This window comes from Cryptotermes secundus, unplaced genomic scaffold (genome assembly GCF_002891405.2).
Source record: "Cryptotermes secundus unplaced genomic scaffold, Csec_1.0 scaffold141, whole genome shotgun sequence".
In the NCBI taxonomy this organism is placed as follows: domain Eukaryota; kingdom Metazoa; phylum Arthropoda; class Insecta; order Blattodea; family Kalotermitidae; genus Cryptotermes; species Cryptotermes secundus.
Window position 1 is genome coordinate 329,728 of NW_019721759.1, and position 19,817 is coordinate 349,544.

The 19,817-nt window shown below is 39.7% G+C and overlaps 1 protein-coding gene across 5 annotated transcripts in view; it reads left to right on the top strand.

Moving 5' to 3' along the window:
* Positions 1–19,817, top strand: part of LOC111875623 (cAMP-specific 3',5'-cyclic phosphodiesterase) — a 796,526-nt gene that overhangs the window by 303,062 nt on the left and 473,647 nt on the right. Inside the window, exon 1 of one of the 5 annotated variants that reach the window (XM_033755883.1) lies at positions 8,234–8,340. The exons of the other annotated variants lie outside the window; for them this stretch is intronic. Within the exon in view, the coding sequence (XP_033611774.1) occupies positions 8,249–8,340 (92 nt within the window). The 5' untranslated portion in view covers positions 8,234–8,248. Of the gene's footprint in view, positions 1–8,233; positions 8,341–19,817 lie in introns of those variants that run through there. 5 annotated transcript variants of the gene reach the window in all.

The window sequence follows — 19,817 nt, forward strand, 5'->3', positions numbered from 1 at the left end:
TTCCACGGAGGAAAACGGCTGGAGAATGAAGTTGAACACTCACCTCTAACTAGTGCCGAGGTCAAGATTGATGGAGCAATACCTCCACATTTCAGTAGTCCCCAATTTAAAAAAACACAGGGACAATCTATATTTTACCTAACCACTCTATTCGACGAAAAGAACAAATTATGAAACTCCTCATTATGCAGTTTTCTTCACATTTAAAGTGATACAGTTTTGGTAAGGATAAATCAGAGAAGTGAAACTTTGCACAAGCTTAGCCACTAATTTCGTCTCTGCAAGTCAGTAAATCCACTCGAATGTCTCTCTGTAGACAGCTTGGCTCCAGGGGCTGTAGCTAGAAACCTGTCCACCGCAACCCCTTGTTCTCAAACATCCGCAATCTATGTTCCCCTGGTATGAGATTCGACGTTTCGTTCCCATACAAAACCATAGGTAAACTTACAATTCTGCATATTGTAATGTTTGCGGTTTTAATGGCAGACCAGAAAACTACAGATTCTAAACTAAGTATCTGAATGCATCATGAAATATTTAACACTAATGAATACTGTAAAGTGAGAACAGTATGGACGTTACCGCCTTATCAGGTGGAGAATTATGATAATAATGATGGTAACACTCATGATAATAATTAAGAAATATTTCAATTTTCATGATTGGAATCAATAGATTTTTGTTTGTCACAGCAATGGCTACTAAGTGTTTTGTAGTCCGTTGAAAGTCAACTGTCGTTTCGGAGGAACGCGACTCCTCCATCTTCATATTTGAAGAAGGAATTTGATCCGAAACGTCGATTGGCTACATAGCGTTACATTCGAAAAGATAGACCTTTAGATTTAATATATATTTCACACTTTTAGAGATGAAATAATAATGTATTCAGTGTGAAATATATTATGCTCGTTTGTATACATAAGTAAATATATTTGTAATAGTTTCCATAAGTACATCCTTATGTTTAAACGTAAACTGAAGGGGAGGGGAGACACAAGAATTTTACATTAGGAACCACTGCAATGTTACTTCAGAAATTTAAACAGTGGCAGTAACTAATCTAAAAAGCCCCGTTAACCAATGAACCTTCATACGAGTATACTGTTCCGAATACATTTTTCATTAACTTGCAGCCTCAGCCGGTCACGGTAGCCGAGCGGTCTAAGGCATGTACTGTCTTCGCTCACTTGGAAACCGGGATCGTGGGTTCGAATTCCACTCAGGACATGGATGTTTGTGTAAGTTTTTCTGTGTTTGTGTACAGGTAGAGGCCTTGCGACGAGCTGATCACCCGCCCAAGGAGTCCTACCGAATGTGTAAGATCTAGAAAACCGAAGTGAACGGAGAAGTTCATGGAGGTAGGCCTAGGCCCACTGGAGCTGTAGTACCAAGAAAAAAAAAAGTTGCAGCCTCTAGTGGTATTTGCTACTTGAGAAACTGGGATAGGTGTATCGTATGGTTTGTCCACTTTTTTTCCCCCTTGGCACTACAGCCCCAGTGGGCCTAGGCCTACCTTCATGAACTTCTCCGTTTGTCCACTTTAACCTTCTAAAAACTGCTGGCTGGTAAATTACTGCTCGCTTCCTTTAGCAGAGTCATTTTTGGTTTCGGCCTTCGCGAGAGCCATGACCTATATTTTTTCTCTCACAACAATATCCTTTAAATTCTTCATTTCTTCTAAATATTATACAGTCATGTGTGGGTTTAGATTGGTAATTTGATTATCTGACTTCTTACAGATAGTAATTACAAGTAATTATAACTCTGTCCCTAATTCATGTACTCATCTGTTCACTACAGCACATACGAAGTCTTCTCAGATTGTTTTCATTAGCCGTTTTCTGGTAATGGATCCAAACAATGTCTTCTGTTTATATCTTTACCTGCTGGTGAATGTCTCACAACTTTCTAAACTCTAGACTTCTACTGCATATAATACCTCAGCACAGACCGGGTAGAAAACACCACTTATTGCTGCAATTAAATTGTTTTGTTAGGAATCTGTTGCCTAGCATCGGGCGTTGTTTACCGAGTCATTACTTAACGCGTCTGCATGCTGCAAAACAAAATTTCAGTTCATACCTCACAGGAAACACGTTAACATTTCCTCTACAAAGCTGAAGCGTTTAGTGCTGTTTAGGGGGAAAAAATCACTGTTTATTGTGAGAGCAATACAAAACCCCCCCAAAAAAACTGCGAGCATAATGCGGAGTTTTAATGTGTTAAAGCCGATGGTACATATAGTAACCAGTGTGCTCTAAACGTTTTGAAGTAATAAGGATACGGAGTGGATTGGCGTAGAGTTACGATTTTAGACTTGTGTTTGGGAGGCTGTACCTTCGAATCCAGACGGAACACCGCCTATCCTGACTGAAATTTCTAGGAGACTTCCTCAGATCCTCCAGGTCTATCTAAAGCTCTCTTCTTCCAAATATTAAATAAACTCAATTCGTGCCTCACAGAGAACACATTCCCTTTCCTCTACAGACCCAAACCGGTTAATGCTGTTTAGGGAAACAGTCGCTGTTCATTATGAGAACCATACGGGACATACAAATACATCCTGTGGTCAGAATGCAGAATTTTAGTTTTATTAAAACATGTGGTACATATAGTAACCACTGGGCTTTAAAGAGTTAAGATGTTCTAGTATTGACATCACAAAGGTTTAGGGCCACCCCTTGGTTCACTATAGAAGCTGCGGGTGCTCTGTAGGATAACACACGTGAGGAAGTCATGGGGAAAATGGAGAAGGGCGCACGCTCGAAGCAGACTGCCCACTTCCTCCCCCCCACATACACACACACTCTTCAGCTTCAGTATGCGCCCTTTCAACTGCTTTTATCACAGCTCCGACAGGATTAAACAAAGCGCGTAAGGTGAACAGCAGATAGATGTTGCATTGTGAGAGACGCAGAGAAATGAACCCTTTCTGTGAGAAGTTATTTCAAGAAACAACCTATTTTTATTATACGGCGCGATTATTTGAAGTGCAGGACATCCTAGCTGAGATATTTCATGTTTTTCTTCAGTTCCTTCAAGAAAATGCCAGGATTAAACCTCCCATGGCCACGACCACTTCCTTCAAAATTCTTTCTAGTTCATCATTCAACAGTCATTCTGCCATCTGAGACTATATAATGTTGAGGAGACAGGGTGGCTCAGTCGGTACAGCGACTGGCTACAGACTGGACGACAGAGGAGTAGGTGTTTGAGTCCCGGTAGAGTCAAGAATTTTCTCTTCTCCACGTCGTCGGAACCGGCTTTGGGGCCCACCCAGCCTCCTATCCAATAAGCACCGGAGGCTCCTTCCCCGGGGGTAAAGCGGCCGGGGTGTAAAGCTGACCACTCATCTCCAGCTAGTGCCGAGGTCAAGAAAATATCAATCTACACCCATCCTCCATATGTCTTCATGGCGTGGTGCTTAATTAATTATTCACAGGGACAACTACCTTTTTTGAAAATGTTGTCAAATAACCACAAAAGGAAACAAAAGTAAGATAATCTGAGAGCTTCCAGAAAGTGGCTAAGTCATTTTCGGAGAGGGGTGTCTGTCTCTCCTCCCATTTAAAATGCCCCAGAGATTTTTACTGCTAGTGGAATCAACCCATCGGTCTATAACTACAAATGGCTTACCCAGATTACAACAGATGACTTGAGATTGTTTGTGTAATTAAGCAACAGATGTCTCTGGTGTCTTTTAATTCTCGCTTACATCTCGGTCTCCTACATGTGATATTTGGCTGTATAACCGTATGCGCCGTGTCTAGAACGCCCTACGTTTCTCGGTGATGGAGACTAACTCCGAGGCACCAAGCTCAATACCATCCTTTCCTTGTTTTGCAACCGATGACGGAAGAACGCCCAACTTCCGAAACGTCATGTAATTTTAAATGTAGATCAGACAGCGGACATTGTTTAACGTAATAATTTTATGATTAATAACAGTCCATTTTCACAAAACTTTAAAATATCCTCTCTGTTATTATCAGGAAAATGTTCGAATTTATCGTTACTGGGCACAATAAAAAAAGGAGACATTACTCGAAATGTCGAGTGAGTGTACGTAAATTAGACTACATCGTTTCTTAGCTTGAAATTTGACCTATAAATTCCTTCAGTTGCCTTACTCAGGTGGGCTTAGTTTCAAGTTTCGAAATTTGCTCTTTGTTTCCGGAAAAAGGACTAAATCATTACGGAAGTACCAGGAATACCTACATAACAACATATTTTGTTAGAGATTTTTTTGTAGATTATGAAGCAACCAAAGAGCCGTTACATAAAATGCTCATTTGTCTTTCGGTTTAATGGCCAAAACTAATAAATTACAGCTAGGCATGTGGACTTTGGTACAGAGTTAGAATACCACTAAGCCCGGTATATTAATTTTGTATAAAACTGGAGTATCCCTACAAAACATTCCCTTATGACCACCAAAAGTCCATACGTATTAATCCGGTGCTCTGCTAAATAGTGGGTCATTCTACAGTGTCAAACCCATTTAGAGAATTGAACAGTAGCTTTGCTTTTTCGTCACGTGATTATTGTGTTTTATTTGACTGTGTAGTCCCTAGGGAATTTACTTTATTCCAAAGCGCACGAGAGAATCCTCTTACTGTCTCTCACTGAGGCCAGTCACCCGTGATACGAACTGACGCCGCACCGAGCGCTGCTGTCGGGACAGTGGATAGTGCTGCTCTGTGTCTCAGTTCCATCAGGTCTAGCTTTTCAACTGGAATCCTCCCCTCGGCTCAACCGAAATTGCAGTTACGTCACTGGCAGCTCCTCAAATTACGAATTCTACTCCCCCTGATCCATCACAACGTCTCGTCCACTCGTCACGGTTTAGTGCTTTTAAAGTAGGGATGTCGATATCGATAAATCGATATAACATCCAAGAATAGTATTTAGTATCGATATGGATTCGGTCTTTCTCTGTGCTTGTGTCATGCCAACCTAATTCCTAAGTTGAATTATATTATTAAATTAAGGCATACTTTTATTAGTTCCAATGTGGTGAAAAGCCCAAAGTTCAGCTATTTCAGGTCATATGTAAGTAAGTAAAGCTATCTCTTGTAACAGGCCATGAAGGCCCATAGGGTTGTGAGACGTTGAGGGTCCCACATTATCTAGACAATCGGCTCAAAGATGGCGGTAAGGTTGTCAGCCTTACGCGCCAGCCGCGCTTTACTCCCCAGGAAAATTATTTATTTAATTACTGGAACTCATTTCTGTTAGAGGCTGAGTGAACCCCAGGGCCTAGTGCGATTAGGAAGGATTAGGTCAATTGAAAAAATCCCATGTCCTCATTGGTATTTGAACCGTCGACCTTCCGACTTGTAGCAAAGTGCCTTAACCACTACTCTACCGCGTACACTATAAACATTTTGGGATTTAGAAATTCTCACATCGATAGTTATAAAGAGCTCTGTCTGCTGGGATAGAATGTCGTGTAGTCAGATGACGTTTCGGTGGAACATTTCGCCTCCATCTTCAGGATCGAAGAATAAGCCAATCAAGAAACGGGTTTGAAAGCAGATAACAAGCAGAGTACGCTCTGTCCTAATTTCTTGCTTGGCTCATTCTTCGATCCTCAAATTTGATGCCACATATATTCCTCCGAAACGACGGCTGACTTCCAACAGGTTACACGTCATTGTATCTCCAAAAATAGAACTATAAACGTTGTGTGTGCCAGAGGTGTCCATGTGATGGCCCGTGACCGTACTTTTCCCCAAACTCTTGAGCGCAGGCGCCAGTATAGGCGATCCATGTAACAGACACTGTACTTTAAGAAGATTAAAGTGAGTCTTGTCTATTTCCAGCTTACGTACAGTCGACACGACACTTCGTCGGTTGATAGCAATTTGAAGCCTATCACACCAACACCCATATCAGGCTTATGCACACATAGCAAGTCTATACTCAGCAGAATTCTTTATGGTTCCTCTGTCCCTCTAGGTCTCTGCCGGGGTATAGAACCTTCAAACTGTCCAGCTCCTGAAAACAGTTGCCTTTTCAGCTTTGATGATCATCTTTCCATCTTGATAGACTGACGTAACCCTTGAAATTGATCCACAATCATTAAATAACATTTTCATATTATAAATCCCAAAGTTCTGGCAACATTTTAATTTTCCGAGTACACCGTTTTAAGAGAATCTGATCAGTGTGAGAAGAAATTAACATTGGTGGAAATGAATCATTCAGAGATATTGAGAAGCTCAATTACTTACTCTAGAAGCTGAGCCCTTCTTGAGGAGCCGCCAATCTTGCAGCTACTCAAGAATTTCCTAGTATTTTATGGAACCCGAAGGTTCATTACCGTGTTCACAAGAGCCATTCACTGGTCCCTATCCTAAGCCAGATCCATCCAATCCTATCTCTCTAAGATACACTTTAATATTGTCCACCCACCTACGCCTTGGTATTCCCAGTGGTCTCTTCCCTTCTGGCTTTCCCACCAATATCCTGTAAGTATTCCTCTTCTCTCCCATTCGTGTTACATGCCCTGCCCACCTCATCCTCCTTGACTTGATCATTCTAATTATACTTGGAGAAGAGTACAAGTTATGAAGCTCCTCATTACGCAGTTTTCTCCAACCTCCTGTCACTTCATTTCTTTTCGGTCCAGATATTCTCCTCAACATCCTGTTCTCAAACACCCTCAGTCTATGTTCCTCCCTTATTATCAGAGACCAAGTTTCACACCCAAACAGAACCACAGACAAAATTATAGTTTTGTATATGGAGTTGCTTCTGTTGCTAAAAGGCATCCATTCCCCCATACGCCTTCATGTTGTATGTTTAACTTTATCTTTCACTAATTCATTTTAAATACCGTGTACATTTTTAGCAAGGTAAACAGTTGCCTGAAGATGGCACCGAGTACTGCCGAAACATGTAGCAAAGAGGATGAGGAGTAAAAGGAAAATAAAGTTGAATTTGAGACGGAAGGACAATATATATATGTATGAGTGTATATTTATATTTCAGTTAACCTATATTTTTTACCGTCAAAGCAAAAACACTTTATTATTTATTTATTCATCCATTTAAAATAATAATAATTTATACGTAAATAAATAATAAAGTATTGTACGGTAAAAATTATATATGTTTATTGTATATACACAACAGGATGCATTTCTACACAATATACTTCAGTTGTTAACAGAATACCGTTTATATGTGATTGTCATGATATAAAATATTGTAGCTTTCGGAACACGATTGCAATGGAAGTTCTAGCCTACAAACTCGCAGCATGTAACATGACACAATACTGAATGTCTCTGCATTGCACATTCCAGTAAAACACCTGATCAGATCCTAAAACGTAAGATGCAGAATGCGTAACGTTTGGCCATTTCGCAGTCAGAAGTGGAGTATACCCTTAAAGGGGATATGGGACGCCATACTGTATGGAGCAGCGGAAATTTCTATCTCGTTAACAATCTTATTCCTTCATCGTAGGAACTGTCTCCAGCGTGCTTTTGCTTAACATGGCCACATCACACCTGCATTTACATGATTTACATTTAACTCTTACGACAGAGAATTGCAGTAAGGTGTACAACGTACATTAAGGAATGGTGAAAATGTAACAACATTTCCATTCTTACAGCCAAAGGAATACACTCCTGACTTACTTTTCTCGAACGAGAAGAAGGAATATACTCTATAATTCTGTTTTTCGCTGCACCTGCTTGTCCATTATGGACTGCAAAGGGGGATGCTGCAAGAAGGGTTAAGAGGGGGATGGAACAACTCGAATCCAAGATGGCAGGCAGAGTAGTGTTGGTGTATGCGTAGTTCGGGGCATTGCCACTGCGATGCGCTGGCAACATTAGCCCGGGAGAAGCCACTCCATCAATATAACGCGTGTTTGTGTGGCTGTAGTAGTACAACGCTTACCGCTGCTCAATTGCTTTGTTTCATTTTTACTGCTTTGTTTCTTTATCTGTTTGTGTATGTGTTAACTTTCTAATATACTCATAAATGTCTTTCAGATACCTTGTACTTGACACTGTGAATCAGTTATAATATTTAGAAGATGTTTACTTCACTTAATATTTTAAGTCGTGTTTGGTTTTGCTGCTGTCGGCTCTTATCTTTGACTGTCTCCTGTGTTATGAGAAAGATGGTAACGGATAATATCACACATTTTTTAGACTTAGCAAAATGAGGATTCGAATTTGGTGTAATTTGGGAAATCAGTGACTTTTGGTTATAAATTAAAATACTTATGGGGCAAGACTGGTGTGTGAGGCGGAAGCGGAAACGGACCGGAAGTGGATGTTGCCCCTGTGGGCCAGGACTTCGAGTCTTCCCTTCACGGTAATATTCTGAATGTTCTTTTTCCCCCGTCAGTGTTAAAGCAGAATTGAAATTAGCATAGATTTTGCCACTGATGTGATCCATTAGCGCCAGGTATCTTTCATTTACAGATAATTTGCCTGCGTAGTTCGTTTTCTTAATTTTAAATAATTGTATAGATTGATGTTCGTTGCGTTATTCCTATTTGGTGTTGTATTGCCCTTACTGCATCGTGAGAAATCCTAATTTTAGTTAGTGCACACTATCTGAGAGAGGGAGAGACTTAACTGCGTTCCCACACACTGCCCTGTAGAGTCTGCTAATCTAACCCGTGTTTTCTAAGGTTTGGGTTTTGATAAATTGTACATCCCCGAATCGCAATGAAATTAGCGGCGGATATGTTCTACCAGTCTGTTTCATTACGTCACGGAGACAGTCACGTGATTTCTCTCTTACTTTATCATTCATCCTTTGTCACATACTTTTATCACGACGGAGAGCTTACGTTTTTAAATTAAAATTATGACAGAAATTAGATCCGAAATATATTTACCTTATTATGAAATGGTATAAATTTCCCACATTCGTTTTGCTTTATTTTACTTACTAGTTCCTGTATTTGCATTTGTGCCATAACTGTGAAATGAAATGTTTATTTTTTACCTAGCTTGTAAAATGAACTTAGAAAGTATCTCTGATCAAATGCATGAACGGCTACAAACCAGTGTTTTAGTTGATATAGTTTTATTATTATAACTATTATTATTGTTAAAGTATTAATTATAGTCAGGAATAATGAACGTATATGTGTACATAAATATATTTCTTGTCATCGCATCATATATAATGTGATTGCACTGATTGTGTGGTTGTTGTCTGTATAAGTTGCCTTGTTCTAAATTTTATTTGTATTTTTTTCTTTTTGTCTCTTTGATCGTGCTTAATTTATAATTTGCCTATGTGATGGTGAGTATGTACGTAAATAAATAAGGAATTTTATTCTTACTGCAACTATTATTATTATTATTATTATTATTATTCAGTCGTTTATTTCAGATTTTATTGATGCAAATATGCTTTACTGCGTCTGTTACAATGAAAGTTTACAAATTTATACTGCACATCAGTTAAAAGCGATGTTGTGTGACCTTTCTCTGTCCGTATACAAGATCCTTAGTTAAGGTTCAGAAGTTCAGTTAAAACGTTTATGAGATACTAAGCAGCAATGCAACGTTAAAAAGCAATTCTTTTTTCACAATATTAAATTGCAGCAGCCTGTTGCACTGCGTGCATCTGACTTTGCGTTCCGCTTTTTGCCGTCTATGTGCAACGTCGCTTTCTGTCGTCTCTTCGTTTTTCTTTATTGTCACTACATGTTTCGGCCTGTCCGGTCATCTTCAGGTGTACAGGCTGTTGTGATGAAGGAATCTGCTGCTCACTTACTGTGGCCGGTTAGGCCGAAACATGCAGCGACAATAAAGAGAAAGAGACGTGAGAATATTAACCGACATTGCAAAACGCAAAGTCTGAATATTTCCGCCTTCAGTTTTATAGGTCTGATATAATATCAACATCTACGTATATCTGTGAACGTATTTAATACGTGCGTTACTTCTGGTCACCTGCAGACAATACGATGTACACAACTGAAAATACAGTAAAAGATACTAGCAACATATTGACATAAAGTAACGAACTGGAGGAACTGCAACAGAGTCCATTAAGATTGACTATTATCCGGATCAGCTCAATTTCTTCCAAATGCAACTGTCATGTGACTAAATTTTTCTTGCTTTTATCATCATTATGGTTAATGTCATATCATCATCGACTTAGTTCCTAAATAGTTGTGTTTGACTAAAGTAGAATATCTATTTATTTAATGATGTACACTACTAAAATCTTTGTTGCAGCTTCATAAATTACTTTAATTTTTTATAAATTTATAAACATACAGTGAAATTAAGGGAAATAAATTATAGTGAGAATATGAGCGGTACATATGTGTAGTGAAGTGGAATGACTGTGACTGAATAAGCTCATGACATTACCTATTTCATTACTGTTACTGTTTATAGTATGCTTATTTCTCATTAATATTAATTTATATAATTGTAGTAGTAATTGTATTTGTTGTAGTTGTATTCGAATTTGCATTGTATTGGTTATGTGTATTGAGTCCTTTATTGTTTGTGTAGTTTTATATGTTGTGTTTTGTTTGATCGTGGTGTGTTATTTTGTGTGATGTCTGTATTTGTGTGTTGTGTCTTACTGTAATACCACTGCCACCTAGTAAGAACGCATTTTCAGTTAAAATAAATAATAATAGGTCTAAATGGAACCCTACATCGTGAAGGATCGATGAAAAATGTTCCACATCAGTTTATTTAAGCAACATGTGTTCGGTAACTTGTGTTAATTTAAAAACATGCTGAGTGCCCAAATTTGGTTTACAGCTGAGCTTATGAAAGAATACATACCGAGATTCATTGTGACCAAAGTTCTTCTGAATACCATCCTTACCATATTAATTGAAAATTTTACGGCGTGTGCTTATGAATATTACATGATGCGATAATCACTGTTGTTATTTATGTTACAAGGCGGGTTTGAAAATATATTCATTGCTAGCATTATGCTAATTCATGCCATGATAATCTTAGGTTTAGCAATGCATGTTCTTTTGGACCTAACAGAATGATAAATTTGATCAACGCGCCTTGAATTCTTCATTGTTTAAAATAACCAGGGCCGTGTTCATGAACTTTTGGCCTGTAGTGCATACATTTCTTTCTTTCTTTCTTAGTTTCTGTTAGCCCTGTAAAGCCCAGTGGTTCTATATGTACCTCCTGCTTTAATATACCAGTATTTTGCGTTCTGCCTACAGATTGTATTTATTTATTTATTTCTATGGCTCTCACAATAAACAGCGATTATTTTTCTAAACAACATTAATCGGTTGGGCTTTGTAGTGGAAATATAATGTTTTTTCTGTGAGGTACGAACTGGATTCTATATATTATTTAAAAGAAAATCAGTCTTTAAAAGGTTATATGTAACTGGTGAAACCCAGAGCAAAAATTAAGAGGAAATATCTTATAAACTTCTATGCCTCTCTTACCTTCTTTCTCTCGTATTCTTTACAAACCTTTTTATTTGTCACAGATGTTAAAGTGTGTAAATATCGACTTCGTGCGACGAGTAACGCCATCTGCCTGACACTAACAGTAACCACGTCCTCTGTGGGTGCATAACACGCACACAGTCAGTCATAAAGAAACGTAGCTTATTTATTTACAGCTTCTTTACCGACACTGTTAGCATCTGTCAGTGTATAGCGTCCATATGATTAGCAACCAATGAACTGAAAAAGATGAGGCAGGCATCGATGACCCAGTTTGTTATTATGTCCCGGAAATTGACTGAGAGGACTGAGGAAAACTAAGTTAGGTTTTTCGGTGTTTCGGCCGAGATTCGAAACGCGTATCTCCCTGATATAAGTCAGAAGTCTTAACGTTTCAGTCAACTTGCTCTTCCGAATTTTGTGAAAGAGGTACCTGGTGTATTTTCGCTTTCCGAGAAGGGCCTTGTTCCATGGAGGCAGTAAATTATATATTAAATATATTGCAATGTCTTAGAAACAAAATTTCTCATTCTCATAGTAGTACTTCAACATGTTCATAATAACTTAGTTGGTTTAGTGACTAGGCTGGACGACTGAGGAGTATGAGTTCGATTTTCGGTAGAGGCAAAAAATGTTTCTCTTCACCATAACGTCCAGAGGAACTCTGAAGCATATGCAGCCCCTTGTCCATCGTTTGCCGGGGGTTGTTTCGCTGGGGGTAACGTGGAAAGAGAGTGAAGCTGACCACTCGCTTCCATCTAGTTGCCAAGGTAAGAATAGTGGAGCGACAACTCCACTTCCCCATACATCTACACGGTGTGGTGCTTAATTTAAGCAGAGGGATAACCTTACGTGATTTACGTACTGTCTTAATAGCGGAACCATCGTGAGAAAGCTCTTTGAGAGTTGTGTATGAAGTAACATTCTGATTTCGCCTGAAGATGGAACCCGTTGTGGCATGAAAGGATTTATGTACACCCGAAAGTTAGAAGGTTATGCGTCATTATCTTTAAAAACAAATAGACCAGGACTGGCGCCTCGCTTGTTCTGGCTTTGAATCCTGACACCGTACAGCCGTGTGGACCCAGAAAGAATTCAGGTCGGAATCCTGTAAAGTGGCCCATCTGAGTCACCGGCCGGCAGACAGTGCCTCATCTGGTGTCTCACCAGAGTTTCGTTACTTTTATACAGACACAAGAGGTATCTATCTATCTATCTATCTATCTATCTATCTATCTATCTATCTATCTATCTATCTATCTATCTATCTATCTATCTGCCTATCTATCTATATCTATCTATCTATTTATTTATATATTTATCTATCTATATATTTATTTAGCTATCTATATATATATATTTCTGTATATCTATCTATCTAGATATGTATTTAGCTATCTATATATATTTCTATCTATCTGTTTATCTATCTATCTATCTATCTATCTATCTGTTTATCTGTCTATATATTTATCTATCTATCTGTGGCTTTACTGCCCTTTGTTGGACCTTGGCCTCTTTCAGTTTATTTATCTTTTTAAGCAGTCGGTAGGACTCCTTGGACGGGGGATCAGCCTGTCACAAGGCCACTACCTGTACACAGGACGCCACAAACACAGAATAAACGCACACAGACATCCAAGTCTCAAGTGGGATTCAGACCCACGCTCCCAGTGTTTGAGCGAGCGAAGACAGGTCATACCTTAGACCGCGCGGCCACTGTGATCGGCAGAAGCTTAAGGTATGGTAAGTGTAAAGTTGTGCCTATGCTTAATTAATTAAGCACTCTGCCATGAAGACATGTGGGGAATTGGAGGTATAGCTCCATTTTTGACCGCGGCTCTAGTGATCAGCATCATGCCCCGGTGGCTTTACCCTCAGGGAAATAACCCCCGGTACATATTTAACAGAAGACTGAGTGTGCCTCAGAGCCGGTCTGGGCGCTGTTGTATAGAGAAAAATCTCTGTCCCTTGTCCGGAATCGAATCCCAGACGTCCATACTCTCGCTGTACCAGCCGAGATGTCCATCCCTCCGGAATAATTTGACGTCCGTCATTTACAAAATGGTGTATGACTGAACAGGTTAATTTGACAGTAATGCACTCTGTAGGTGTTTGGTTCGAATCCTGTTTAATACATTTGGCGTCTTGACTGAGCTTTATTTTGGTTTCTGTCATCAAACGCCTGGACCCTACAATACCGTTTAACTCTAAATCCTTTCCAGTGCATCTTGCCATCCGACGCTATGGAGTCCCGTTACTTAAAGGAAGAAAGTAACATTATATAGGGTTTAGACACAGGGGTGGCCTCTTTGAAAGACTAAGAGTGAAATTACCTCCCGGGTTTCGTAAATGACTGGAAGTTTCCTGCACTTCTGTGTTACTGTCAGCTTTCAAGAAGTATTTCGATACAGTCAGTCAGTTATGGAGAATTATCTAACTTCGGCACAGGTGCCATCTGTGAATGTATACAGATGACATCATCGTTGTGTTACGTTTAATGAGGATAGCTCAATCGGTACAGCGACATACTGCGGGTTGGACGGCCGGGTTTCAATTCCCGACAGGGAAACAAGATTATTCTCTTCTCCATAGCGTCCAGACCGGATCTGAGGCCCACCCCACCTCCTATCCAGTGGGTACCTGGGGCTCTTTCCCAGGGGAAGGCGGTGATATGACCACTCAGCTCCATCCAGTGTCTAATTCAAGGATGGTGGAGCTGTACCTGTACTCCTCCATACATCTTCATGGCTTGGTGTTTAATTAATTAAGCACAGGGACAACTTTACTTTTATTTGTGAGACAAACAAGATTTTAATTACTAAAAGTACCTTACGTTATCGAATGTGGGAAGCGGACTGCGAACCATCAGTTGAGAACCACTGTTCCAGATATCTGGTGGCCTGTGAGCTGACTGAGGAGGGTATTGATTTATGTACGGCCAGCATATCATTGTTGTGTCTCGCCTCATGCAAGGCGTTTTAGCGGAAACCACGCTCTGATCTCTGCAAACGAACTATGGTATTTTCTAAAATGTCATATGTCAAGCCTCATTTTATCGTGGGTTGTGCGAAATGGAACCGCCTCTTTTAGTAAACTGCTTAGCGCACTTAGAAAATAATGTAACTTCAAGCATGTCTATATAACTTCACAAGAAACTGTTTCACACTTCCGAAATTATCTTACGTTCGAGTAGGTTACGTCAGTGATACGACACCGAACAGACTGGTCCGTACTTCCATTCAGGGTGTATTTGTTTCGAATCCCGACCGAGACACCTGTCATCCCGAGATTTCGATATTAACCTCATTCCCTCCAGGAGAATGTCGAAAGTACCTGTCAAAACTGTCTCCTTCCAAGTCCTCTCCAATTCATATTCATATCATCCGACGCTCTACAGCCTAGATAATGACGTCATTCAGTAGCAAGATTCTAAACTTGTAATCAGAGGTAGTTTCTTTAGCCCTTTCATTTTGTTGCGACTTTATTTTCGTTACCATCAAAAATAGAAGTGAAATAACGACACAGATTTCGTGACGTGTACGTCCAGTTCCACAGCACAGAGGTTCGTTATCGGGACCTAACTGAATGTACTGACCTGGTATCTGACAGGGAGGAAATGAGAACAATAGTGTAGAACCTCAGTTATGTTAATCTCTGACTCAACCGAGACAAGAACTAAGCATCTCCCCAGTATAAGTGAGGAGCTTAATAGCTTGAGCCAACTTTATCTGTGCAACGATCAAGAGGCATACGTGAAAATATGCATATTTCTTTCGAATTGGTTATTTTCTGTTCTTCATACCTCATTGGCTTTATGCCGATACAAAATTGTTAGTATTGTCACATATAGACCCATTTCTAGGCAAGGCCCGAAATGCGGGCAAGCGACAATAGAATAGGGATTGCAGGAAGTGTTTTCTATGTTGTCCGCGCCATGCCCATTACTAGGCTGTGAGTCGCTAAGCACATTTCCTCAGAAGCAAACGCGCGGAACAACAGAACTTCTGTTGTTAGGCAACGGAGCGATAAACATGCCTTTGTAACAACGGGGAAAGCGGTGTTTTCTATATGCATCTATGTCCCCCCCCCCATCAACGTTTGATACCTAAACCACATTTTATGAAACGTGGTCTATATCATGGCACTTGAGCCCATCTCAAGAGTGAACTTCGTAAACCCCTCCCTTCGGTCTGTGTATATGTATGTATGTGTATCCTTCCGTTGCTAGGAAACGGCTCAGTAAAATCGTTACCGCTGCAACAAATACACAAGTAACAATAGAAGAATTGTGGGACGTATCGTTTTCAATGCGGTCCGTGTCGTATTGAGGAAAGTAGACGATTATTTCTTCCCAGAACTTCTTGTTTATACAACAAGCTTCTGGCCTTACAGGTCCTAATCTTTATGCTCGCAGCCTTGGTACCTCAAATTCAATATATCGATACAGTTTGTTTTTATTTAATGTAAACTGTACGTATATTGGATCAGTGTGGCCAGAACTTAAGCTTGCTCCACAGTATTTAACTTATAGCTCCGAAATACCAAATTTAATCAAAATCCGGGTAGTGTTTTGAAAGAGAAAAGATGTTCAGTTTTTGTGTTGTGAAGTATGCCAGCAAGTTTTCCATCCAAGGGGCCTTGCGTGTTCGTGAATCGATGGATCGACCAATCTCATTAATCAAAACGAGAGTTACAACAGGTTATATATATTCTTTACTCTCTTTATCTGATATCCTCTTGCAGGTTACATATCTTAATTATGTGCTCGGTTGAATAATGTCTCGTTTCCTACAGCGCGCTGCTACTTTGGTTGAAGGTCTGCAGATATCAGGTTCGTATTTCACTCTGCTGCCATCTGCTGCAGCAGTTCGAAGTCACCGTATTTAATTTTAACTCCTTAAACAATATTATAAAACAAATTATACGAGTATCATGAAATTGGCCTTTCTTTGTTCTGAATAAGATAACTGCTTATTTAAAATCATCCTTATGTCTTTTGACGCTAAGATCTTCAGGAAAGACATATACGGGTATTTGGCTTTATATTTTCACTGAGACAAAACTTAATATGCAGAGTTCTGCAGGTGGTTAACATAAATTGACGTGAGATGGCAGGACATGTTTGTTATCATTAACATAGTCATAAACGGAAGATATACCGTAAAAAAAGAATCGATTCGAAAGCAGCACATCTTTTTCATAGCGTGGGTAACCATATTTTTGTCCTTTAAAGCCCAGTAGTTATTTATGAACCACCTGTTTTAACATGTTCTGCATTCTGCCCACGCAGTGTATCTGTGTGTTCCGTACAGTTCTCACAGTAAGCAGCGACTGTTTCCCTAAACAACATTCACCGGTTGGGCTTCGTAGCGGAGACGTAATTTGTTTCCTGTGAGGTACGAACTGAATCTTTATATATTATTATATTATAAATTAATCCTTAAAAGATTTAGGAGATTGGATTTTGCATCGAAATATTACAGTCTCACATGCAACACTATGTTCTATAGAATTTATTAACTTCAAAGGTTTAAAAGTCTATCACTACGTGTTTGGACCAATGTGGTCATCAGATGTTATGATCTTCAGTGAGGAAATTGTTGTCTTCTGTTGTTATTGATATTGTTAAATATAAATAGGTCCTCTCAATGTGCGCATGTGTTTGAGTTCATGGGTTGTGTTCTCTCTTGTTGTGTTTCTCGCTTCATGTCTTGTTCCCGAAAACATTGGAAAACTTTCGAGAACAAGACACGCAGAGAAAACACAACAAGAGAGGACACAACGCACCAACATAAACACATATGCACATCGAAGGGACTTATACTCGTATATTTAACAACATAAGCGACAACAGAAGACAGCGGTTTCTTCACCAAAGATTTTAACACCTGATGATGAACGCATTGGTCGAAACGTGAAGTTTAAACTTTTAAACTTTTCATGTTCATAAATTTTATAGAACATGGTGTTGCAAGTGATGCTATAACTGATCGACACCGAGCGAAAAGTGCAACAGGATGTTACAATATAATGTTAGGAGATTTGTATTTTCGAGACCTACAATTACCAGCTTCTTCGGCACAAATTGACAGAGAAATTTGCATTCATGTACAAAATTTTCATAGTATAATGTCAGTTATTTTGTATGCAGCTGTAGTAAACCGTAGTAAACATTGACTTCTGTGCGTTTCACCTTGAGTAACCTGCCGGTATCAGCACAGCATTCTTCAGTCAGTACATGCCTCCCGGCGCGATCTGCAGGCTGGCATTCCATCACTCATATCTTCCTCATGCTTACTGTAATTATTGTGTGCCTGCATACAGACACGAAGAGCGACGGAGCTGTCTGGGGTTCCCCTGAGTAACGCCTCCGAGGATCAGTGCAAATGCCAGGGCTTTATACCTAGAAGCAGGTATAGCAAGTGTCACGTAACTTCGAACAAGGCCAAGAGTAACCTTGAATGCGCAGAAGAAAAATTTCAGACAAGGGGGTGGAGTGTGTGAGAAGAGACAGGCGGCCAGTGGAAGAACGGGTGTTAAGAAACTCCTCCCACCACAAGCTATGCGTGGGATTTGACTAGGAATGCGGGGCCTTGTTCGAAGTTACGTGACACTGTCTATTGCTCGCCGTTCCGCCCTCTCCAGTCCATTGTACATAGCAGGACTTCTCCTCTATTTGATAAAGCATCGTTAAATAATTATGAACTCGGCACTAGTTGAAGGTGAGTGGTCAGTTTCACGCTACGGCAACTTTACCCCCAGAGAAAGAACAGCCGATACTCCTTGTATAGAAGGGTGGTAGGCCCCAGAGCCGGTCTGGACGACGTGGAGAAAGAAAAAATTTTGGCCCTACCTGGACTCGAACTCCGATCCCTCGGTGATCCAGCTCGTAGCCAGTCGTTATACCGAATACGTTATTCCGGCTTCTAGCCTTGGGTACTAACATTTATTAGATTACAGATAATGATTAATTCTCTGTAACTAGGCCACAAGTTCTATTAAATTTTAACCTTAAAAACTTTCAGCCGTTTACTCTGTAACAGTCTGTGACTCTGAGACACGTAAGTTTTTGTGTATTTTTTTAAGAAAGCTAAAATATATATGATGATTATTCTATGCATATGTACAAAGTATAGGATTAACTTCATGTTAATGAGCTGCCACGTGTTATGAACGGAAATCTGCGGTGTTTCTGAAGGCACGAATCTGGTCTGTTATTTTGCGTGATATGTTGCTTCATTCTGACGTCATCTCGAATCCAAATTTGTATCCGTATCCAACAAATGGACTCGATTGTCATTTATTGTAGACATAAATGCGCTGTTGCCAAGTTAATCGCAATATCAGATATCACACGGAATCGAGTCGGAAATTGTTCCCTTCCGTCCCGTTGAACATTCATTCCATCGAAAATATTTTCACATTAAAGTTCTGGAACATCGTACATTCATGAGAAAATCTATAAAATTAGATTCAAGTTCTGCAGAAAATATGGGTCATAAACCAAAGTGGAATCGCCTTATAACTTTAAGTTAAGAATAATAATAATATCTTGTCTCTGAAGTGAAACATATGTACATGCATGACCTCATTATCCGTCAGATTTACGTAATTCTTGTAAAGAACGCATGTAAACACATCTCATATGAGACCCAAAAGGGATTCTTAGTGACAGAAGCTTCTTTACGCAGACTGTCATGTGTAAGATACTGTATCAAATTCTGTAGTTTTCCTTCGCTGTGGTGGATTTTCATATAGGGTTCCTTCAGTAATTGTTACACCTCTGTAACTTTACAGAGGATCGAGAAGATTAAAACACGAGCCCATAAATTGTGTTACTTCTTAACAAGACAGAAAGAGAGAGAGAAAGTAAAGGAAGAAAAGGAAATGAAGAAGAAGAAAGAGAAATAGCTTGATACAGATGCAGAAAATTAGGGAAATAGAGCAAGAAATAATTGAAGGAATAAGCATTGACAAGAACAAAAAGAGAATAAGAAGGAGAGATAAATAAGTAAATAATTAAATGTAATTGTTCTTTTATTTCTAGTGGGGTGGGACTAAGACCTTTGTACTGCGGCAACTTCTGGCCTATTGTACCAGCCCCAGATGATAGGTGAGGGTGATTGTGGAACAATTGGTGGAATGAAGATTGGCAGGGGAAACCGAAGTACTCGGAGAAAACTTGCCCCAGCGCCACTTTGTCCACCACAAATCCCACTTGACCAGACCCCGGGATCGAACCCGGATCGCCGCGATGGGAAGCCAGCGACTAACCGCTTGAGCTATGGCGCTGCCTCTTAAATGTAATTAAGTACATAATTAAATTAATGCTAAATAACGGGCGGTAGAAAGGAAAATGGTAAACAAGACA